Source organism: Heloderma suspectum, chromosome 2 (assembly GCF_057233095.1).
Source record: "Heloderma suspectum isolate Gila_16-S chromosome 2, 16-S_ref, whole genome shotgun sequence".
Lineage (NCBI taxonomy): Eukaryota > Metazoa > Chordata > Lepidosauria > Squamata > Helodermatidae > Heloderma > Heloderma suspectum.
Window position 1 is genome coordinate 253,372,501 of NC_139459.1, and position 25,654 is coordinate 253,398,154.

Here is a 25,654-nt window from a genome sequence, read left to right on the forward strand (position 1 = left end):
GTAAACATGAATGAAAATGAATCTTTATCTGCATGGCAATGATGGACACCCATATGGAACTTAGAAGATCTTTTCAGGACCCAAGGCAAAATACATCTCTAAAGGGACATGTAGCTGCTGATGAAGCAATGACCTCCAGCAGAGTTGCGTTAAGACCCTCATTCAATTATTTTTAATTTTCGTAAGCCGCCTTGTGTCCCAGTACTGGGGAAAAGGTGGGGTACAAATAAATATCATCATCATCATTTATGATTTTGATGATATTTTCATCCTCTCTAATCCTCTCTCTCTTTTTTGATGTGCAGCAAGTGGAGGTGACTGGGTTTGGGGGAAGGGAAGAACCATTCAAATATGCAACCTTCTCCATACATGCACACAGCTACACCCTGAACTGGCAGAGTCCAGGAAAAGCCTGACCACTTGATTCTGATAAATGTATACACTGGCCTTAGTTTAACAGTACAAACGCATGTTTACTCAAACAGAAGTCCCACTGAATTCAATGTGATCTACTCTCAAATAACTATGCATAGGAAATCTTTTATCATTTATGATAGCATGGGAAACTCCCAAAATGATACTCTAAGGCTAAAATTTCCGTGCCTAGTTTTGCTTGTCCTACAGATGGGGCCTGCCAGATGTACAGTTTTTTAAAGTGGCATTCCCTGTTTCACCACAGACTCACAGAATAACTTTTTACAGAAGAGCTGCATAGCATCTCATAATAAAACAGATACCAGATCTGGCACCCCTAGTTATGATTTGGCAACTCTTATTATAATAGATGTGGCCCTGAAAAATAAAATCCTGATCTAGAGACAAATTGAAGGAGGAGAAAGCATTTGGATGGACCCAAGTTTCTTGGGCCCACTGTATTTTCCTAATATCAAAGACTGATGCTGAAGAATCCCCCCAGCCCAAACATGGCCATATTTGAGGTTTTAGTTCAGTCTGATTCCTCCACATAACCACAAAAAATGTACATGGCAGTTGAAGTTTCATTATGCAGGGTTTTTCTCCTTCAGTTCATTGCGGTCTCACTCGTTGTTCCAGGAAAGTTAATCTTGGAATGTTTACAACTCCGGGGTACTAGAAAAGTACCTGATCAGTAGGATAGCATACCCCAAAGTGGAAAGTCTCAACTCCTGATCTTGTATTTAGAAATCAAAGGAATTAATTACAGGACACCATAAACTGGTTTGATATTCTCTCTTTTGAAAGAATCCTGAAAAGTGTAGTTCTAGGAAGATCTAACAAAGACTGTCAACTGCCCCTACTAAATTACAAATCTCAGGTTTGGGGAGGCAAGTAATGACAGTTAAATTAGCATAAAATCCATGTAAGATTGTACTGTAGATAGCAGGCCCATAGTTAGAGGAAAAATTAGAAGAATCAGGTTGTTGTTTTTCCAAAGCAATTACATGACTGGATTGTTAATTCACCACCTGTTTGAAATTAGCCTGAATAAAAATGCGAGAAATGGCACTGGAGGGGAAAAAGAGATCATAAGTATTGAAAATAGAAGTCCTTATAATGGATGTAGATAATGTAAATGTATGTATGTATGAATGAATGAGAATCCAGGTCTTTGTTAGAGTTTTTCGCTAGGCATGTTATGTCAGTGATTTAAAAAATGACCAATCCTTCTCTGTTGGATCAGCTGGTTTCCATTTATCACAAGCCAATCAAACCAGTCAGCACAATTCTGCACCTGGGTTATTTTGCTTTAGTTTACAAAGAACTGCGAAGCTCAGTTGTTCTATATTCATTATCTACCTCCATTAGGAAAATAAGTGATGTGTAAAACAACAACAAAATCAAGCATCCATTTCTGGTCTAATCCTCTCTCTCTTTTTTGATGTGCAGCAAGTGGAGGTGACTGGGTTTGGGGGAAGGGAAGAACCATTCAAATATGCAACCTTCTCCATACATGCACACACAGCTACACCCTGAACTGGCAGAGTCCAGGAAAAGCCTGACCACTTGATTCTGATAAATGTATACACTGGCCTTAGTTTAACAGTACAAACGCATGTTTACTCAAACAGAAGTCCCACTGAATTCAATGTGATCTACTCTCAAATAAGTATGCATAGGACTGCAGCCTTACAGTTCAATTCAATGCATGCTTATTGAGAAACAAGTCCCACTGTGTTCAGTGGGGCTCTCTCCCAAGTCAGTGTACGTAGGACTGCATCCTTACAAGTTCCTTGGAAGGCAAGTCAAATGGCAATGTATCACTGGAAGGCAGAGGGCTGGATCCAGGATCTGCCTTCCTCAAGAAGAAGGTCTCTCTCTACTCGTGGAAGGTCCTACCATCTGATTTTTGGGGATCCCCCTCCTGCTCACACACCATAGTTCACCCCATTCAGCAGGATCTCCTGACTCTCTGTGTAGCATTTTCAGGGGGTGGAGGGTTTACCATAGGAAGGAGGGGGTTCACTTCCACCAGCACAGTTGATCCAGGTTCAATCTGGATCCAATCTCCCCACCCAAACCCCACTGCTAAAGAGCAGCAATATACTGATTTAGACCCACTGAAGCTCTGGCTTTCCACATACAGACTGAATTTAAGGGCAGAAAGTCACACAAAACATTAACGTGTTCCAAGTGTCACATAACACCACATCTAATAGAGTTCATATAATGGATTTTTTTTTTTTTTACATGTATGCATATTGGTTTTGGAACTTTGTGACTCTACTGAAAATCATAAATGAAAAAAAGAGATGTCTAGACAGGATTTGGAGCCTGATACATGTGCCATTGTGGCCAATAAGACTCCCGTTGGCTTTATTGTAGCAATTATGAGGTTGTGCACTTTCATAAAGAAATGAAGATGTTTTTAACACCATGAAATTGGCCCTTCCTTGAATTGACAGTCACTTACAAAAGTGACAAGCAAATGAACATGAAGCAATCAATGTTACAATGTGTCATACAGCACAATTTCCAGTGCATAACAATGTGCCCACCACAGCACATGAAAACTTTACACATGCCTGTTTTATTCTTTACATCTGCTAGGAGGACATGGTTGGGGCCAAGTTCTCACTGCATTTCTATACTGACAAATTGCAAATTCATCATACAATGTGTTCAACATGGAAGTAATAGCCTTGTGCCATCTACAGTTCTAGGGGTTTGAGGAAGGTAGAACAAACCCAGACAACGTAAGATAAAGTACAGTTCCGTGTACGAGTTTGTTCTGTTTTGTAACAAAAGCAATTTCTTCTTCGTCCATTGAAAATGTCGCAAACCCCTCCGTTGTCATCCTCAGGCCAAGCATCCTTTCTAAAGCTGTTCCTGAGAAGCTCACTCAGCAGGAGAAAAAGCTGCCCAGCTTTGATAAGGAATACTGTCTGTATGTATTCCAGATGCAAACCATTTCTCCCAAAGACCATGTTGCTTATTATGAAATGCTTTTGAAAGGGTTGTACAATGACGGCAATCTCAAAAAGCCACCCATGGTCTCAAATGCTCTGTTTGATCTTATGCTGGCCTTTCAAATCCACAGCCCAAGCGATCTGCTTCAGAGCTGTGAGGAAAATGTAGCCATTCCCTTTACTATACTGCTTAGGATGTTGACTTCATTCACTGTTCATCAAGATTCTAATGTTCCTCCCAGGGTGCTATGGCACTCTAGCCGTGAACAAACTCAAATGGGCACACCGACTTTCTATAGTTTTCCCATCTGTTTCCATGCATGACAGCTTGGATTAACTGCGAAGAGTTCTTTTGGGAATAGATGTGACATTGGAGCCAGCAGCTGTATCCCAGAAGGGTATGCTCCTGAATATCCTCCAGAACCCCCTATAGGTAAAGAATGGGTAGAAGATGCTGATGCAGCAGGAACGGAGGAGATTGTGGGGCAGGGAGGGGAGTACGGAGCTAAAGGAGAGATAAAGTGATACCTAACTGTGGGTGCAAAGCTGGTCTGTGCCCAGTGGCCCCTACCAGCTAAGACTGGCCAATTATTAAATATTCAAAATAAGCTCAAGTGTTAGCCTAGCATTACTTGAAATGGCACAGAAGAATGAGAGCCTCTCCAGGCTACAGTATCAGATCTAGCCATAAGCTGACAAATACAAAAAAAAAACAAAAAAAACCCCACAGAATTCAGTTCCTTAGATGGTTCAATTAAGAGGGTCTACCATGGGATCTCCTATCATATTGGCACATGATTATAATAGAGGTCACCTCCCTTAATGAACATTGAAATGGAAGGTCATGTTTGCCCTACTTAGCCCTCATTTTTAAACAGTTAGAAAGAGAGCCCACATCCCTTTATAAGGCTGGATTTGCCTCCACAAGTTTCAGGGCCGCTGTCATCCTCCCATAGAAGCTTTCTCTCTCTCTCTCTCTCTCTCTCTCTTGCACTCGCTTTCTCTGTGTGTGTTACCGTTCCAAAGACAGATTCCTTCTCAATATGCTCTTTTAGGGTTTTTGATGCCACTTTAGAAAGGCAGTATAAAAATCCTTTACATAAAATCAAATAAATGGAAACGGTATTTCAAACAAAGATCTAGCAGAGGGGTTTGGCGAATACTGTCAAATTTCAAAAATACTATTTTCAAGCTTATTAATTTCAAATAGACAACTCATAATGTGCTATGAGTTCCCTGATGCTACAAGCAACTACGTAACACAATGGAAGAATGTTCCAGGGCTGGGAAAACAATTCAAAGTAGTCTTCTCCACCTTGGTGCCACCCAGATGGGCTGTACTACAACTCCCATCTCCTCCCAGCCAATATGGCCATGCTGGCTGGCCATGCTGGGCATTTTAATCCAGTACATCTGGAGGGCAACAGTTTGGGGAAGGCTGAGTTAAATACATGTCATCATGATCACCACTACACAATCTGTAGTAACAGAAAGACTTTGTGACGACCTTATTTTTCCCCTTAACGAAAGCAAAATGCATTTATTTCTTACATTTATATCACACCTTTTTTCCTCCTAAGGAACCCAAGGTGGCATACACAATCCTCCTCCTCTCCATTTTATCCTCACAACAACCCTGTGAGGTGGGTTGGGCTGAGAGTCTGTCACTGGCCCAAAGTCACCCAGTGAGCTTCCATGGCCAAGTTGGGACTAGAACCCAGATCTCCCGACTCCCAGTCCAACACTCTAGCCACTGCACCACACTGGCCCTCTATATTAAAGGGATTCATGGCAGTGAATCTCTTTAATATATACAAAGCAGTAACAATATTTCCAGTTATGCTATCAACTTACAAATAACATTTTTTACGATTGGGGAGGAAGAAATAAAGTTGCCATTTGGTCTGGTTCAGTTTTTGTTTGGATGGTTGGTGCAGGGGACATAGGAGAAACAGTCAGCTGATTTTACACATATTTCACAGTGAATTCATGATATTTTCCATATATTTCACAGTGACTTAGTGATAAACAGTGGGCAATTGTAAAATGAAATCTGAAATTCTGCTTGTGAAGTGAGTGTATACCATTTGTAGTCTGCCGGATCCTATCAAGATGCCATGTGTTATAACTTTGGTGCACCTCTTGCTTTTGAACCCAAGATGTACCTTGTAGTGTTAAGTGCTTTCTCTCCTCAGAACTACTCAGGAGTGATGCAAAGTCATCCATACACTCACCACCTTGGACAAAGTGCTAAGTGAGCTCACAGCTTCTATCTGTTACGAAAGCGTTTCAAGCGCCTAGAGGGAGCTGAGCTGTACATTCTACATTGGCAGAGGTGATGTCGCCTGGCTACTCAGTCAACAGATCTAGTGCCCCCTACCAACAATGCTAAAGGGGTATCAGAGTGTGTTGAATAAGTCATTCAAACAAACAAACAAACAAACAAACCTATAATTCATTATTCACTTTCACTTTTATAGGATTTAAAAAAAAAAACAGGCTCCAACAGTTAATCGGTAAACATCTAAAACGTGCCCATCATTTTGCATAATGGCAGATTCAGCAGAAACCCTGCCTGGGTAGAAAAAAAAAGAATTAAGTGCTATTAATTTATGAACCAACCTCCTCAGGCTGTTTGTCTGTTACATTATATGTACAGTTTTCACATCAACATCAGGTTTAAAGTTTACACATGAAAAGACACTTTATATGACTAACGCTCAATGGGAAATTACAAGTGGGATGGATAAGGCTCACTAAAAGAATGATTTATATTCATGGGTATCTCAACTGTGAACTACAACCTGAGATTGAAATAGAAACATTTTATCATCTTATTAGGTGATTAGTTTACATTTTAAAACATTACTAGAACGCTAACGTGACTGTTCTGCCTCTGGGGAAACAGAATCCATGGTGTTCAGATGCCCAAAGGTCAGTCTGGCCTCCTGTCTTTTACCCTTTTCATTATCCGGGGCTGGTGCCAAACTGGAGTAAACCCTTGGCATTTTGCTGCTGATGCTGCCCACCGCCCAGGAACAAAGCTGATTGGGTCCCCAGTGACTCTGCTGCCACCAATCAGTAGTACCAAGGTGATCCTCATGGCAGCGCCTACCAGAGGGGGCAGGCATTAGCACCAGCGTACCCTGGCAGGGAGAAATGGCCCTGGCAGCTGCCTGAGTATTCCCGGTGCTGACACCAGACCTGCCACTATCCAAGCATCCAGCATCACAAAGCAACAAATGACGCACCTGCTATAGCATGCTTCCGGAGTGAAGCTCACAGTGGGTCCACATCCTAGGGCCTGTGCAGCAGATTCATCCTGTGTGTTGCCATCAAGCACTAGGCAAAGGAGAGGCTTGCAAGAAGCCTTTGGAACGTCAGCAGGCCAGAAATATTCATGCCTGACCCATCTTCAGGGTCTTTCCTCTGAGCACCAAAGGAATCCAGCTTTCTGCCCTGCCCCAGATTGCTCTCTTTGGAGCAAGCTGAATACAGGAGATGAAAAATGATGCCACTTTGGCAGACACAATTTGTACAGGGATTCTGCCTGACACATTATGTTTGACTACAGAGTTATTCCACTCTGCCTCCCCTTTCCTATCCCCTCCTAAGCCCAAGGGCTTAAGACTAACTGTAGGAATTGGGAGAAGCAGAGAAACTGAAGACACACTGAACCATTGACGAACGGCAGCTCCCTGCATCCTGCTTCTAAACAAGCAAGATGGTGTGCAGGGTCATTGCTAGGCAACATCATCCCTATAGGCCTGACAGCCGACTAGAGCTTTTACCTCCACTTTTTTGGGTGGTGGCAGAAAGGACACAGTGGGCAGGTGAAAAAAGGAGTAGGGCAGGGGAGCGAATGAACAGAAGGCTTGCTAAGGGAGCCACGTTTAGGAGATAAGGAGCCTGTTGGCATCCAGCTTTCGACTCCTCACTTCCTACAATATGGCCTAGCAATAAATTAAAGGTGCAATCCTAGGCATGTTTAGACAGAAAAAAAGGCCTACTACAACTCCCAGCATACCAGGAGTTGTACATCATTTTTTTCTGTCTAAACGTGGATAGGATTGCACCCTAAGATGTAAAAAGTTGACAGTCCTATACTAATAGAACCCAACCCATGCAGCACATAACTTTTGGCCAATTCAAGAATACAAACAGCTTTGAAGAGTCTGGGTAGTTTTTAAGGAGAACCAAAGACAAAAGTCCATAAATGGCCAGTTCTGCCTAGCGAGAGGATATTAGAGCATCTTCCCTCAGTCTTTTCTAGTCCTTATGGGGGGAAAAACCCTCCAGAAACTGGAACATGTAAAGGAAGATGCTGCAAGTTCAGAATAAGAACATCCATGCTCTCCCTCTGTATTGTTGTTGTTGTTCCTGATTTTAATTCTCTTAAGCAGAACTACACTAAATACACAAATCTATTAAAACCCTAAAGTTATTAGACTAGAAAAAGTACCAAAGCACAGACGGTTGTGAACCAGTTGTTCATCCTGAGGGGAACATGCAAAATGACAAGTCACTCAATAATCACCTCCATCTCTAATTTCTCTCACTCTCTCTAATGACAGTAGAACCACACGGAATGCCTAGTGTTAAGCCCCACTCCTCACCGGTTGATCTGAAGGATCTCTACAGCCCTGTATTCATATGTAATTTGCATTTTCTTAGTTAAGTGAATGATTCACTTAATATGGCACCACAGAATTCCATTTCGTAAAAAAGGCATGGGTGGGAGAGGATTTCATTCAGTTCACATTTCAATAAGAACTTGCCAAACTCGTACTTCCTGAAACAATATGCAAACTGGAATGCAGTTATCCTTCAGTATTCACACTTGTAGGAATGCAGCATTGTGGTTCTCCAAACATACAAAAAATTGTGTAGAACAATGCATATATTAGGGGAAAGTGCATTTAAAAATATGTATCCCACTGAAAAAATATACAAAACAGCATCACATTGGGGGAAAAAAACTGCTTGCATAAGTGTATATGTTAATCAAACCTGCAAATAAAAATGTGTATATTAGGAAAAATGCACATAAAACTGCATATAAATCTTTAAATATCACAAATTGATGTGGGAATGGGAGAGAACAAAGGTTTATGCTGCCCCTGAAAAAAAATTCTGGGCTTCGAATCAGTGCAAAACCAGACTAATATCATGTAGCATAATATACGTATGCTGCTAACCTCTGCGTGAAAATCACTTTGCTTTTAAGGGAAAATGCAATGAAAATGACACATCTGGTTGACACTTGTATGGTTTGTAACCATACAGTGTGGTGTAGTGGCGGTGTAGTGTGGTGTAGTGGTGTAGTGGTGAGAGTGTTGGAGTGGGAGCCGGGAGATCCGGGTTCTAGTCCCCACTTGGCCATGGAAGCTCACTGGGTGACTTTGAACCAGTCACAGATGGTCAGCCCAACCCATCTCACAGGGTTGTTGTTGTGACAATAAAATGGAGAGGAGGAGGATCATGTAAGCAGCCTTGGGTTTCTTGCAAGAGGAATAAAGGCGGTATATAAATGCAATAAATAAATAAATACCCCCTGGTCAACTTCCTGCTTTACTAGACACTACTTTACAGTGTACAATTTCAGAAAAGTTTGTTTTTTTGCTTTGAGTGAGGTGACAAACCTATAGATGCCTGACATCTTACAGTAATACTAGGCACGGCAATACTCGATATGCAAAAGAAATCTATTTGAGGTCATTCCAATCCAGATCTGACAAAAGACACCGTAGTTTGGGGATATGGCGGGGTTTGGAAGAGCTCCCAGTGAAAGAGAATTTGTATATTGCTGCATTTGTATCCTGTCCTTCCTCCAAACAAATCAGGATTGTGTATCCCATTTTAACCTCACCACAGGCTTGTGAGATATGTTAGTCTGAGAGACATCTGCAGGACCACTCAATGAGCTTTAAGGTTGAGGAGGGATTGAAATCCAGGTCTCCCTGGTCAAAATCCAACATTCTATTCACTACTACATAACAATGGCTTTCTGCTTAGAGAAAGGCACCTCCATCAGCTCCCTACAGATCAACCCACGCAATCCAAATGACAGTGAATTGATTCATATACTCACTGGAAGACATATGAGAAAGACGGGATGTATAATTGTTTGCAATTATATACCCAACCACACTAAGCCTACAAGACAGTGTGTAAAACAGGCTGCAAGCACGCATGAGTTGCATGATTCTTCATCTTCAGCAGTTCACACACTTACCAAAACAGGCCCTTCATATGCATGTGGCAGTTCATAGATACTCTCATAAACCATATGCACAATATGCACAATGCAACATGTGACTTGGAGTGTATGCAGAGTCATTTCTTTGATTCCCTTCCCTTCTTGACAATGCAAGGCCTGTGTTATGTTGTACGCATGGTGGTGGCACATGAGCACTCATGTCCTGCCTGTGGCACATGCATATGGAGGGCCTGTTCCAGTAAGTGTTTGAAGTGGCCCATTTCTGCTTCTGTTTACAAGCAGAAAACAATTCCTTGGCTGGAGGGTGCCAGCATATAGCAGGGCCAGCTGAAGACTTTTTGTTGCCTGAGGCAAAGGACAAGAGGGCACACCCTCCTCAGTCCATGCACAGAAGCTGACTGGACTGGCAGCTGAATCTTAGTTCAACACTGCCAATAGGTTACCATCCTTCACCACAATGGAGGCAACAGGCTAGATCTGGGGTCTGTCCAGTACAGATTGCATGGTATACATTGCTCTGTCCTCTAATGGAACATCTGGAGAATTCAGGAGAACAGCTGGGAGGCTGCCACTGCTGCTTCCTGGCACCTGCCAGTTAAGGTGATTGCCTCACTCTGCACAGTGGCAGGGCTGATCCTCATAGAGCTCCAGAAAACTCAAGCAACCCAAGGTGCAAAACAGTGAGAAGGCAACGTTCCCAACATAACTAGTCGGATCTTAGTGAACATTCCTTCCTAGCATTGAATATGACCATCAGTTAGAACATAAGCAAGCAATGTTCCATTTCTGCTTAAGAGAAGATCTGCCCTCTGCCAGAGGACAGTGTTTGGGTTCCATCCATTCCCATCCTGTGCGCAGTCTGTCTTGCACTCTGGCACTGCATAAATCCAACAGCATTTGAACTTCCTCCCTCCCACTCTTCCTCTCGCCCACTCTGCGTAGTTTAGAACTCTGGCTCTCATGAGAGAGCGTTAAATTTCAGAACAATCAGCAGTTCATGTTATATATTCCATCATGCCATGCTGTAACGTTTAGAATGTGCTTTGCTATTAAATAATACTGTGACCTATTAAGGAAGGGGCAATTGCAGATCTTAAGATGCTTCTGTCTGGGTTTTTTAACCACGCAGAAGAAACCTCTCCATGAGAAAGCTTCACAGAAGAATCTGTAGGTTGTTCTTGAGCCAGGACTTCAGTGTGTATAGGCTGAACATCCAGTCAGGATAGGGAACCTGGGGCCCTCCAGATGTTGTTGGACTCCAGCTCATATCAGCAGCACCAGCCAACATGGCCAATGGTCAGGGGTGCTGGGATCTGAAGTCCAATTGACATCAAGAAGGACACCCATTCCCCACTCCTGCATTAATAGCGATTACTCCTTGCTTTAGATCTTCAAATCTAGATTTGATGTACACACAGAGATATGTTTTATAGTAATTAAGACTTACATTCTAAACTATAGGGGGAAAAACCCACTTCAGATAGGATTAGCACAAGACAATTAAAACATTTTTTTCATACCAAGTAAACTTTTTTTTTTCATAGCAATTGCTTCAGAACATAACATCCAGTAGCTACTGAATGCAAGTCCTAAATGCAGAGCTGTAGCTAATTCTGGAGTGAGATTATTACATATCAAAAGTGTCATGGGAGAACTGAACTTCCTGTGAAGTAGTTTCACCAACAAGATAAGAGGCCTTAACATACATTTTGCTTCAGCTGTTTGAAGCTTACGGGCACAGACAAATGTTGAATTCCATGGATACTAATGGGGCTCAACCTGGGCAACATCAATTCATACACGAAGAGACCACAAATAACTGTCAAGTCTCACTGATGTCAACAGAAGCCAATCACACCCAATTCATACCAAATAATATACGTCTAGTGCAGGTCTTCATATCACATGGTCTGCAGATCTGTTGTAAGTCCTCCCTGAGTATGTGGCACCAGGGCAATTTTTACTGTCTATTGTCCTATCTATCTAGGGGCAATTATATAATACTCTTTTCTGGTGGGGCAAGATCCATGCTGCATTGCACCTTCGTAGCATAGTGCTGGACACTAGGTAAGCATCCCCATACTACAGACAAAATGGATCATCGGGGCTGTGAACAGGCATAGAAGTGCAAAAATGGTCCCATTGGGCATGGGGGGATGCCCAATCTCACAGTGAATGTTTGTGTTAGCAATACTTCCAGATCTACATGGACCAGATATGTATTTGGGTAAAATAAGTGAGAAAATGCTTTCCTGGTGTGCCCTTTTCAAGCTAGTGAAAATGTTAAAAGTTCCCCTCAGAGCTATTTGAATTGTGCACTCCTACCATAACGAGCATCTCTACCCCAGCTTAAAATCCCGCATTTAAAGGGGGGCTTTCTGCTTCCATTTTAAATGCAGGATTACAACGGACACCCTTTACACATGCTTCCTCCCCGCCCTTCCCCCCCTTATCTGAGTCTTCCATATGGTTCATTGATCTCGCTCCTCTTCTTGCAGCTTTTCCTTTTTCACAGAGGGAACACAAGCGGAGTAATTTGATACCTCATTATCTCAGATATATTTAAAAATGGAATAACGGCCATGTAGTGCAGGAGACGCCCTGGAGGTTGACAACGTCATCTAAAGGGCCTGCAAACCTCTATGAGGGAGCCCTTTCAATAGCAAGATAAAAGCTCCAGGAGAAGAAGCCCAACATGTCAGTGAGAATGGGGTACACCTACTGGATTGGAGCCTATATTTTATCACTTGTATTTTCTTTGCCCTTGAGTCTCACTGTGCAATAACTGTTGTTATTATTCCACCATACGTGTGTGTGTGTGTGTGTGTGTGCGCGCGCGCGCGCGCGCGTGCGCCTACTTTCCAGGCTATTTCATGTGTCTGATGAAGTAGGCTTGAACTTCCAAAAGCAAATGCCACAACAAATTTAAGGTGCCGCAGGACTCTTTGTCATCTCTCTCAAAGATCATGACATTCTGCTGACAGTGCAGTCATGGTGTTACAACACAAACCCAATCCACCTCAGCAAGCATTTTGTGTTGGCGGCTCATGAGTTTTCTGCCTTACAATTCCAGCTATAGTGAATGAATGTGAATATAAATACACTTACTAATTAAATGCTGTCTCAAGCTTTATTCAAATAGAAATAGTGACATGTTGTGGTTGGTTAAATTAATCTTAGGTAAAGTACGCCATCCAAATACCCCAGGGATTTCTTTTACATTTGTTGTTAAAGGTCATAAATCTGAATTCTAAGTAGACACCAATTATTGCACACATTTCCTCAAATACCAGCTCTTATCCAATAGCTTGCATTCATTTAACCACATATAATTTGGTGAGTACTCCATAACTATCTCTTACTATTCATAACAAACTTTAACAGCAGAATGAATAAACCAAACAGTGCTTTGTTTGAAAGGGTAAGGTGAAAAATGGGACCACAACCTACAGGGCTAATATAATGAGTGAAAGCAGCCAATGACTTGAAGACTCACAAAGCCTGTCAATTAGTTTTCAGCCTACAGTCATTTTGCCATAGACGTCTCAAAGTTTCCTTTGAACACTACAGTTACCCAAGATGCTTTGTGTGTGTGGTTAGGAAGCCAACACACGCCTTGAAGAAATGTGCATAATACTCTCAAATTAAAAAGAAAGAAAGGAACTTCATAGCTGTTCAGACTTTGGGGAAATGTCTCTAAGAATAATGGATACATTTATTTGCAGGTCTGTCTGAACTCCTGAATGGCTATTGGATCTGCTTAAGAACTTAATAAGAACCTTGCTGGAACCAAAGGCCTCTCCAGTCCCACATCCTGTCTCTCACAGTGGCCAACCAGATGCTCAAGGAAGCCCACAAGCAGGTTGAGAGGGCAATAGCCTTCTCCCACTGTTGTTGCCCAGCAACTGGAATTTAGAAGCATACTACCTCTGATCCTGGAGACACTATATAGCCACCATGACCAGTAGCCATTAATAAGCTTGCCTTCCATGAATGTGTCTAATTCCCTCTCAAAGCCATCTAAGATGGTGGTCCTCATCCCATCTTGAGGAAGCAAATGCCGTAGTTCAGGATGTCCCAGCAGCCATTTGTTTAATCCAGATGGTTAGTTAGCAGCCTTACCAAGTCCCCTTGCACTTTGGCCATTTTTCAGCATCTCTCATTTGTCTCTGTATTGTTGCATCTCTCCTTTCTCAAATGGTGGGAAATGCAGAGTAACCGAATGCAGAGATGGATGAAGCAGTTTATTTCTGGCCTGTGGCACTTCCACGAATGTTTACTGATTAGCTTTCCCATCCCATTACCATATTCATCTGTATTATTTTTAGTTCTTCAGCAGCTGCCAGAGCCCAGCAGGGCTTACCGCTGATACCTGTTGTGCCTAACCCCTCACTTCATTATCTTCCAGCCTGTCTAGTACTCTGAAAAGGTCTGGGTGGCTGCAGTTGGCTGGCATGATAACCTCCCACAATGTTCTCACCATAGCATCATTCCAGGGCATTGTGGGAAATTAAAATAACAGCTCGGCCTAGCTACCCAGTGCTGCTCAGTACATTGTGACTGACACTGATGCCACAGCCATGTAAATTCAACAGGGCCCACTGATAGAAGAAGGGGCCACCAGAGGGCATTTTGCCAGCCCCCCCCCCCGATCTGGAGCTGGCTCTGCCCTTACCTGCATCATCAACTCCCAGTCGCACAATGACCCAATTTTGAATAGGGAGAGAATAGCGAGAGCTGCCCATTTAGGGAAATTGGTGGGAGCTCCATAGTACCTGCAAAAGGCTACTTTATCCTCCCTACATACAGAATTGTTTGGCTGAGGACTGAATACAGGGCAATGTAACAGCCACGATCAGCCAAAGTCCCAGGCCCCAAAGCAAAAGACCACCAAGAGTGGCAGGGGATCAGAAGCAAACTCTATTTCATTCCTGATGGTGATATGATTTAAGTGAGTTTAAAATCCAAAACTGCACATGCTTAGAAGGGTTGGGAGGGGTTATCGGGGTTGGCAAACAGTTTTCTTGTTATTCTTCTAATTATCAGGAACATAGAAACAGTGGTAAAGCATGGAGTGGTGAGAGAGGGGAGAAGAGAAATGTTACTTGTGTATTTCACAACTGAAGTGGTACACATGACCATCTAAAGAGCCACCCCATCAGACCATTAAGTTCCGGGTCTAAACTAACCTAGCTGCATCTCTGCCCACAGTCCAGAGAAGGGAGGGGCAGAAAAGGAATGGAGGGACGGAGGGGGGAAGAGGAATAAGGACCAGTGGGAGAGTGAAGAGAGTGGCTTGAAGGAGGCATGACACTAGCTTCCCATCCACACATCCAGATGTCTCTCTGGTGACAGGGAGGAGACTGCTGGAACCCATCTCACCCAAAAAGAACTGGAGCCCATGATCCATTTGGAACGGAACTCATCCCCTGTGCAGTCTGTGATTCCAACAGACAGCAACAAAGAGCCCTAATCCCTGGATCTGTTAACTAATGGACCCAGCATACACAGCCACAGCCTGCTGTTTTCAAATTCCCTCCTGTGCTGGCCTAGTTTAAAGCTGGAGCATAGCCCAGCTGCACTGAACACACACGTTGCATTGTCATCCTGTGCTTTTGCTCCGCAGCTCCTATCCCTGCTTGCCCAGCAAAGCAGAAACAATTTTGCTACGCTGTCTGCCTTCTGTGGCTTCAGCAAGTACAAGTGAATACAAATCTCCCAGTATAGTTTCGTAAGCCTGCATAGACCATCCATAAAGAGAGGGAATATATCTATCTACACTGTTTGTCTGAGATGTTGCTGAATACCCTGACACTATCAAATTCAATTAATCTAGGGAACATTCACCTTCCCCACCTGCACCCCAATATATTTTCTTTAATCCATCTGGATAATTTGAAGAAGGAGGATGGTTGCATGCAATAGTTTTGGCTTCCTTAGAATAATAGTAATCATCATCTTCACTATCCCATCAATGACTTAATAAATTAAGGACTTGAAATACACATTACAGCAGTTTGTCACACCACCACCTTTTAAAAATATGAAATCTTCCAACCGGCTTTCCCATGCTCCCTGTACATTTGCACGGGAGGTATTTGAGCTGATCAGCAAAGAACATCTTTGCATGTAGCTAACTAGTTGCTTTAGAATACCTCCTGCTGTTACGGCCCATTAACCCAAGCACAACAGCTTGATGAATTAATGCTTATATAGGCACAGTTGGCAGCTCTAATTAAATAATTATGGCTATGCAGCTGCAAAGAAACTGGAATGTCCCGTTGGAAAACCAGCTGTCAGTTTTATTGGTCCTATCAGTTTTTGAAAAAAGAATTTTGGAAACTTGATGTGAAGGGCCTCTGACCACTCTATATACCCTCAAAATGGATTGCTAGTATCTGACCATTAGAATATCCAAGAGGAGATTCATATATCCAGATAATGGTTCTATCCCAGCAAAGTCATATATTGTTAGGTAGCACGTATGATATAAATTATTATAATCACTAGGACAATGCTCAAGTCACCTGCTGTTGCATAGAGTAAATTTGCATTCTGGGTTTTTGTTTTTTTCAAATTGATGAATGCAATGAAGGAGTGGGGGAGAACCCCATAATCAACATTCTTGAGAGAAGGAACGCCCTTTCTAAAACAAAGTATTGCTACTCAGTCCCACAGCAGTCATTACACTGACTTGGAGCATTTCACCAGCTTTATCCTGTCACAAAAATTAATCCAAGTTCATGTCAACTTTTGAATCAACAGCTGGCCTTTATTCTGGGACACATCATTCAGATTATATGGATTTAGTCACGTCTGTGTGCGCCACTGCTGAGCACTGGTCACAGGGAGGAACTGCAGCATGATCAGCCACACCTCAGACCTTCAAGAAGACTCTTGAATATTGACAGGACAAGGCAGGCCATGTTACAATTCCCTGACCTTTATAAAAGCTTCCAGTTCCAGCTCAAGCTGTTTTGGTCTAAGCAAAAGGATGCTCCGCTTCCTGTTCCTTGTTACAGACTAAAATTCCCTCACCTCTGTCTCATCAACATGCCTTTATTTTGCATGGCCATGATCAGCCATGTCTAGACTTACTCCCTAGACCCTACCCACTGTCCTGTCCTGACTGTGGGATATATCGGATATCTGAGGGTGGCTTGGTAAGGCAGGTGGCAGGTAAGGTTGAGATGAAGATCTAGAATCTTGAATAGGTGCAAGCAGACAACTTGCTCCAACATGAGCCCTATGCCTGTGTTACTCAGGTGTAGGGCACTTGTACATAGAAGGAGTCATCACAGGCTCTGTCACCAGAATTGCACAGCTAGGCTAGCCCCACCCCATCAAGTGCGTTGAACAAGAACATCTAAAGAGGAACCTTTGTATGTAAGCAGCTGTTCAAACGTAGGTGTTCCTCTTCAGATGTGTGGGCTCCATGCACATATGGAGGAGTGGGGCTATCCTGGCCATGTAACATCAGGGTTGGGGCATCCTGGTTCTTCTTCATTCATTCATTAGGCAACCAAATACAGGTTATAGCCAAAGAAACCAACAGCAAGCAGCCAAGCAATACAATACAGGATATTAACATTAAAAAAAATATATCACAAAGTTAAAATTCAATATAAAGTATATAAATACTCAGTGCCTTAGAAGAATATATAATCACAGAGACCATATTCTTAAGCATGGTTCTTCTTCTACACAGTCTGGAGCACAACCAGAGCCTTTTATCCCTCTTTGGCAAGACTACTCTTCCAAGGCTCCGCCCCCTTCCTGAAAAGCAGTGAGCCTTAAAAGTGCAGACCTCTGCCCTGGGGCCTAGCCCTCTGTCAACTCTTAGTCTGCTCTTGCCTTGATTACTGTCTGTGCTGGTGAGCAGGCACCAGGGAGCCTAAAGCCCTTGGGGTAAAGGGGACAAATTCGTCCAGGGAATATGGCTCAAGAGATGCTGTCTTCAGGGGTCCCAGTCCCAGTTTAGGGCTCCTGTCTGACAGGCTCCGGTTCAGGTTCAGTATTGGGGTTTGAGTCAGGGTTCAGTACCTCTGTGGCTTGCACCACTGGTCTCCCTAATGCAGCCGACACGTCTTCCTCCTCCCCCCGATCCCCCTGGTCTCCCTAATGCAGCCGACACGTCTTCCTCCTCCCCCCCATCCCCCAGTGTCCAAGTCCTGGATGCTTCTCAGGGTTGGGGTGATGAAGGGGACGCTGTCTTGTTCTTTGTCTCAGGCAGCATAATGTCATGGGCCGTCACTGACCTGACAGCCCTTTAGATAGAGGCCTGACTGTCCTCTGTAAAATGGAACAAATGGCCACCCTATTTTGAAGCCTCCTTATTAAACTGGGAATTTTTCTTCCACCCGGAAAAGCTGAATCTGTACAGCTAGATTCCACCATATCTTTGTTCAGTGTATCATACAAATCTAGTTCAAGTAATAAAATGTTCAGAACATTCATTTTGAGGATATAGTTCAGTACCAAACATATAATCCAGCAACATAACTGGAAAAATATGTACCACATACAGTAAATAGGTTGAGTTGAAGGGGAAGTCCAAGGCATACATGCTGCCAAAGGAGAGGATTTGGCTTATGCATGAGAGGTGTGAGGTTCCAATACATGTTTTAGCACAGGGATCTTGATTTTTAACCTAGCCTTAACACAAAAGAGTTGGAACAGCAGCATCACCAATACGGTAGTAGAAAAATCAATAAAGCTTCATCCACAACTTGGACATATCACACAGCCCTGGAAGACACAGTGTTCATTCCATGCCCTCAGCTCTCACAACCCCCAAGCATATCTGGAATTATAAGATGGCACAGAGCCCAATTGTTGTGCAACAACTAGAGCTGTTGTTCCCTCTTTTAGGAAAAACAAGGCCCCATAAGTAAGTGGAACCCAATACTTAGGCCTGGGGTCTTGTAATTGTCCCCTTCAATATAGCAGTACCACCAGGTTTTTTACATGTTAGCTGACTGTGCCATCTCTCAGATCCAGGTGTGACTATGCCAGGGGTTTGCTCAGGTCCCTGCCTTGGTAACTGGGAAGGGAAGGTAGCAACAGCATAGAAAAGCCTGTTTGTGGATCATGCCCAAAGTGGCAAGATGCTGCACTTTCTCTAAAATCTAACTATTTCAGAAAAAGGGAAAACCTGAGTATAAAACTTAGACAGAAAGATTATCATGGGAACCGTATATCAACACTAGTGCAGTTGTACTTGTCATTAACTTGGATTTCTTCAGGGGAATTCAAACTTCCTTGGCTGTATTTTCCTTTGCCTCCATTTATTTCTTTTCTTTTATGCCTGTCATATGATTTGTCACTATAACTTGGGAGAAAAAAGAGAGCCAAAGTTCCATAACATCCCTCCTCCCAATAATTTGAGGCCAAGCCTCTTTTTGCTGTGTATGCTTTTAAAAGCCGCTGCCACCACACACATAAAAACACAACATAAATACAGACCAAGAGAAATATTAGAAGTGACTGTATTGCTTGAGTATGGGTGACGTTAACAACAAAATATCCGTAATCTCTGATGTTTTCTCATCAGCCTATGACCTTTGGGCAAACAAGCAACTAAAAACTCCAGCAACTATCTGGATCTTTGTTTTTCCAAAGCACAGGAAATCACCAATAATCAATAACTTACAATCATATATAGTTGGCACTCCCTAATGTCTCCCATTATATTTTGCACTAGACAGATCAGTGTGGATTATTTTAGCAAGAATTGTTTTGAAATAAACATCCAGGCAAATTAAAGATTCCATTGATATCAAAATCGCAAGATGCTTATATAGACTCCTAAGATAAGCATCATAGTAGACTGGATGTCCAGGGAACTCCTAATATGAACTCCTTACTATGCAATGTAGTTAGAACCATTTCTCAATATCTGCACTACTTTTCAAAACCTCTCATTCAAATAATTGTGCATAGCGGAGCAAGTCTATAGGATAAGACAACCCACCTTCACATTTAGCTTCACAAAACACATTTAAAGATGACAATGAAAATCTGGTTGCAATAGGAGACAGATTAATCCTTCCTCCATTTGAAATAAACCAGGAGAAGATACTGTCCATCCATATACATTAAAGATCAAGTACTTCTATAAAGTATGGAATCAAAACTATCCTGGTGTGACTATACAAACGTTTTCCCCAGAAAATACAGAAACTTCATATCTGATACCAAAACGCTGATGAGATTCCAGCCAGCTGAGCAAATGTATCTAGTTCGGAGGAACATTTATATCATAGCAAGAGCAGGAGCTTCATTCCTTAGTTATCCGCTATTTTAATACCCATCTTATTTTAAACCCACCAAATTTCATGGTGGAAAAGACCCTTGTTGGAAAGGAGCTGGAGTGAGTAGATATCACTTTCCCTTCTCTGCAGTGAGCATGTCAGTTTTGTTTACAGATGGCTTGGCTGACTGTGCATGATTATTACCAGACATCTATTACCTTTGAAAATTGAATCTCATTTGAAGATTTTCTGTAATTAAATCAGCAGTGACTTTTCAGGGCTTGCATGACACTGAACTAGTACTCAAAAGACAGGTACGATCACCAAATTTATAGTTAACAGTAACAGGCAGCAGCTCTGTATATATGTGTGAATGAGTGTTGTGCTTGGGAGTTCAGGAGGGAGGGAAATTCTGGCAGTCTGTGCTGCCACCTAGCCAAGACCACACCACTGCATTCGCCATCCATGTGTGCTCAAAAGACTTATGCTAAACATATCCCCTTTGCACGCCCTGTGCTTCCAGAACAAAACTTCAGTTAACAGCAAAAATGATGAGGCTTGTTCAAGCTAGAAAGGCAACCCAGCTGCTAAAACAAACACTCAGCCTCACCACATCAGATGTTGCTTGTACTTACGATAAAAGACATATTCTGTGTAGCTGGACCAAACTTTGTCATCGGTGTATTGATTGACAAAAGAAGCCGTCACAGAGGAATTACAGGCGACCATGTGGAATCCACATTCTGACAACATATCAAAAGCCCTCTCCAGGTGCCTGAACTTCAGGTAGAACCTGGAGGTGTATCTGTCAGGAGCCCGGTCTGGGTCTCTGCTCTCATTCAAACTTTCTCCAAAAACTTCTTTGACTAGAGCAATCCTGCCACAAACCAAAATCCTTGGGACTCTCCTGAACTTGGCATCTGCTTGGGTCTCCCTGCCCATGGTGCATGACCCTCTGTAGCCAATGGTGATGAAGCCCCACTTTCGATCCGAGGGCATGAGCGAAGATGGGGCACATATTCTTGTGTCACTGCTTTGAGAAACTTCCTCATAATCACTATGGCAATAGTCATCAGGGCTTTGCTTGATCTCATCGGGAGTCAGAAGTCTGACCAAGTCTGGTAGCTGAAAGTACTCGGCTTCCCTCTTGAGCCTTCCTCGTTCTGGGAAATGGTCAGGCAGGACCACCTGCTTGTCCCTGAGATAGTCCAGGATGTAGCGGAACAGGAAGCCATCTCTGTCAATGAAAATCCTCCCCTTGGAATCTTTTGCTAGGTCAGTGGCCGTCTCTCTCTTCGAGGTGAACATTTTCCAAAGCAGGGAGTGGGGGATGCCTGTTAAAGTTGAGTGACGAGTGAAGTAAACCTGACCGCCCACATTCAGTTCTATCACCTCTGGGAAGGACTGTGCAGCAGTAGTCACTTGTTCTCGAGGAGGGAGGTAAGTCCTGCAATTAGCACTCAAGGCCATGGTACTTTTAAACAAACCAACCACAAGTTGGGGCAGAACTCTCACTCACATCCAAGGTTTCAGTAAGGCTCCTGTACCCTGTCCCCTCTAGAGCTGCCTAGCATTTAAGGGGATTGGGATCTGTGGGATGGAGGACGGAAACAGAAAAGGAAGTTGCAGTATTTATTTTTTTCAAATTGTCCAGAAACGATGATCACAAAAACTGGCAAAGTGGCTTGAACCTTAGGCAGTAGATGAAGAGGGCTCACTTCACCAAATGCAATCAAATGATCAGATCTTCCATCAAAGCCCAAAACAGTAGGAGAAAGCCACATCCCCTATTATTCACATGCCTGTTGAATAAAAAGAAAATAAGAAAAAAAATTATCCCCCTGTGCGTGGGGAAAAAAAAGATTTCAAAAGAATAAAAAGAATAAAACAGTGGAGTTTGGAACGTTCCACATTCCAACGATTCAAGGGAGTATTTAACTTGCTATGTCATTTTTTGTTTAGATTTTTTCTCCTGACAGTAAAGGAGTTAACAAGTCACCACCACGCATTTCAGCTGGCACAAGCATCTAATTTAGAATATGTAAAAGAGGGGATCGAAGCATCAAACCTTACCTTGATTACACTGATGCATATACAGTTCCTGTGAAGAGAAGCAACGTTTTCTGAGCAGCCCCAAAAATCAGCATGGATGCAGACTGAATCTGGGAGAAGGAGCAAATCCCAAAGCAGGAAAGGGACTGAGAAGATGAGCTGGGTCCATTTGGCAATATCCAGGCAGATCGTAAGAGTTAAACCCAGAGGAAAGTTAACCAGAATGGGCACTGAAGAAGAATGCAGCTGTGTGGCAAAAGCTGAGACAGAAAAGGCAAAAACAGCGTAAATCCCAGGTCAGGATCCTCTAGGAGAGGAAAGAATTTCAGCAGGAGGACCTTGCTTTAGATGACTTGCAGAAAGCCCACATTCTGAGAATAGCACTGACACATTTCAGGGGCATCCCACAGTGGTAGCTTCTCCATCAGTAAGGACAGAGAGCCTCCCATGTTTCTCAGCCAGGAGAGTCCAAGCTTGTAGCAGTTTGAAAAGATGCCCTGGGAAGCAGCTTGTTCTGCTTTCGCTACCCAAGCTGCTGCTCTGGTTGCTGAGCTGGGTGGTTCCACAGTTCCCAGTGCAGTTCAGATGCTGTTGTTTCAGCAGTGCAGGGAAGAAACCATCCAGGGAAATGAGTATTACATCATCTTAAAGGAATATGGCTTTGAGAAAGCCGAGAAACCTGGAGGGGTGGGACTCACGAGTTCGTTTCCCTCTTCTTCATTTTTTAATGACTTGCAGACGGAGAAGCACAGCAGGAGGCTGCCACAGACAGCTATTCCCGAGCCAACAGCGATGCTCCAGGAAAGCATATACCACTTAATCTGCCGGATGAAAGGACCGGTTCCACAGTTTGTCCCTTGCAGCGCTCTATATTTGAGCAGGCATTAAGTTCATTCTTCTCTTGTCCTAAACACACCGGTCTCTCTCAGTCCTGTTGCACATTCGACTGCCTGGAGAAACTGAATCCTTCTGCGGTGCTGTGCAAAATGAAACCTTACGGTCTGATACTGTCCCCCAAAGACACACAGAACAAACTGAACTGCATAAATATGTAAATTAAGCTTTGATTTCCCCACACACACATATACAGAAAAATGTCAGCCTTTTCACACCGAATTAACTCATCATGATCTGTCAAGCAACCAGGGGAGGGGGCGGGGGGAGTGAAATGGAAGCAATAGAAAGGGCCATTGTGCTGTGGTGGCAATTGTCCTGAAAAGTTAGAATAGAAGCCAAGCTACGCCTCTGAAATGAAGTACCATAGTGAATTTCTCTGTGAGAAATGTACAGTGCACCAGCCAAAGAAGTGTGCATAGGACTGCAGCCTTAGGGTCCTAAAGCATGCCTTTAAAAGCAGCAGCACCTGTACCAGTTTCACAAATGGAGACAATCCAGCCATAACGATAGTCAACAACAAATATTTTACGTGGTGCATTTTTCCAAGGATGACGTCAGTGCTACTTCTGTTACCGCTGATGAAGTTGCAAGGATTAAATTAAGCTGCTAGTTAATTTACATAACAACCTTTTCTCATTTTCAGGTCAATGTCTCTCTGGCTCTGCCCCTGGTGTAGCCAAGAAAGGCTAGGCTTCAGTATTTTTCTCGTCAAGGTCTATAAGCAGTTTTTAAAACTTTGTTACATAGCACATTGGGACACAGTGGCTAAAATAAAGCCTAATTACTGCACGGCAGATTTTTCAAAGGGGTGCTGGGGGGAGGGTTAGTCCTTCCCTCCTGGGGTACACCTCCCCCCCCTATAAAATGCCCCATGTGCATTTAGGTTTTATAAATGCCTCCACTGGCACTGATGGGAGGGAGGGCTTTTAAAAGCCTAATTACTGCAGAGGGGGTGGGGACAGAGGGGAGGATGTGCACAGGGAGGCCACATCCAGCCTGCAGCCCAGAGGCTCTCCACCCCTGGCCTAAATAGATGCAACCACAAAAATCAGTCAAATGGTACCCCAGTTCAAAACATTCAGATGTGCACCAGAAGATCTGTCAGCAAGTAAGTATTGGGTGTTCCAAAGCAGTATGCTTGGATTTTTCAGCCTGGCAGGCAGGGTTTTCAACTCACAATTCAAAGCCTTTACCATTTTGTCAGTCTTCAGAGACAAAAAACTTTAGAAAACTGGTGCAGTGAATTTAATCACCATAGGCCTAAGAATATCCTGTTAATTCTGCAAACTCAACATATTAATAAACTGTTAGTTGCATTTAACTGAGGTCCTGCTTTACACATCAGATTTACCTGTTTGTGGTCTCAGTAGTTGTGTGCCAGCAAAAATCAAATCTGCTGGGGCAGGGCAGCGGCAGGCGGCAGCTGGTTTTATTTTGCAAGTTTAGGGCACCACCTAATGGCTTGATGAAATCATGACAGGGTATCCCTAAGAACACACGGACTGCAAGGTCAGCTTCAAAAAGTGCTATTTTTCTACACTGAAATCACTTCCATGTAGGAAAAGAAGAGTTGTCATACATGTGATGAACATACAGATTTATTTAGCCACATGGACTGGAAGCTTACCACTTCATGTACACATGGTAAAATAGATGTGTGCAAGTCTACACACTTTTTTCCTTCATTTCCGTGGTATCAGTTCGTTTGTTTTTTAGGTCATGTGTGAAATGACCCCGAAATTTTGATATATCTTCACAAATCTACCAGGAAGCAGTGCCAGTTTTGGCAAAGCGTCATCACATGTATACTTTTTATGAGTCTGGTTTTGGTACAATTTGGTTACAGAAACGTTTAGAGATATCTGAATTGCTATGGTGCGCTTTATGGTGTCTTATCCTTCCTGAATACTTATGTGCTCATTAGGGATGAATTAGGATCAAGTCAAGAAAGAGCTCTCTTTTTTTTAATTACATTTCTATACCACCTAATAGCCAAAGTTCTCCAGGTGGTTCACAAGCATGAGCTGGACTTACTTATGTGGTGAAAAATAAAATAAACTGTTCAAGAACTCAAAAGAAAATACCAGTGACATTGGGGAAACCAGCTATTTCTGAGTTTGGTTCCATAGAAACACCAAGTCAAATCCATCCCAATTCAACGCATCAGTAAACATCGCTACATTTGGGCGTCACAATAAACCACAGCTGATTGTGATGGGAATGACCCTGGATGAGCCTCGGGCTCATATGCTTCCCCCACCCTTCTCCTCCAGAGCAACCACTAAGAGTAGGTCAGAAGCTTTTGCTCCCCATTTCAATTAACCAGAGATCAGCATTACCTCCAATCCCTAAATTGTAGCTGGTCTTAACGATATTTTGTTTCAACAAACCCATGATTTGAAGTGGGCTTGTTTCAAACAAACCATACTTAAGGTTGATCAGTTTGTTGGTTTCAGATGAAATGACAAGCTGTGGTTAACCAAAATGGAAGCAAAAGCATCCAGTCTTCTCCCTCATGGCTGTACGAGGAGTGGGAGCAGGGAGCATGGAAGCCCTAAGATCGTTCCTGTCACAATAAACCATGGCTTATCATGACATCCAAATGTGGCCATTAACTTGAATTCAAAGGTACTTCCACTAACAGAAAGCCTCTTCCCCTCATGGATAGGCTGTTCTGATCTTAGAACAGGGCTGGGCAACTGTGGGAGGTCCAGGGGCAACTTTTGCCCCTGGACACAAGCACACACACAAAGGGCTAATTCCTCCCCCACACACACACACACACACATGGGTGACTTAAAAAAATTAAATTAAAAAGGTGTCCATAGTGCTATAGAACACCCAGA

At 43.0% G+C, this 25,654-nt stretch overlaps 1 protein-coding gene across 4 annotated transcripts in view; it reads right to left on the bottom strand.

The window, feature by feature from the left end:
• KCTD16 (potassium channel tetramerization domain containing 16) overlaps nucleotides 1-21,657 on the bottom strand; it is a 304,464-nt gene extending 282,807 nt beyond the window's left edge. For 2 of the 4 annotated variants that reach the window (XM_084838774.1, XM_084838773.1), the window contains exon 1: nucleotides 20,495-21,657. In XM_084838774.1, the coding sequence (XP_084694900.1) occupies nucleotides 20,495-21,329 (835 nt within the window). In that variant the 5' untranslated portion in view covers nucleotides 21,330-21,657. Of the gene's footprint in view, nucleotides 1-13,278; nucleotides 13,303-20,130; nucleotides 20,140-20,490 lie in introns of all 4 variants that reach the window. The other 2 variants (XM_084838769.1, XM_084838770.1) reach the window with 2 other exon arrangements.
• Nucleotides 21,658-25,654: the final 3,997 nt, after the last annotated feature.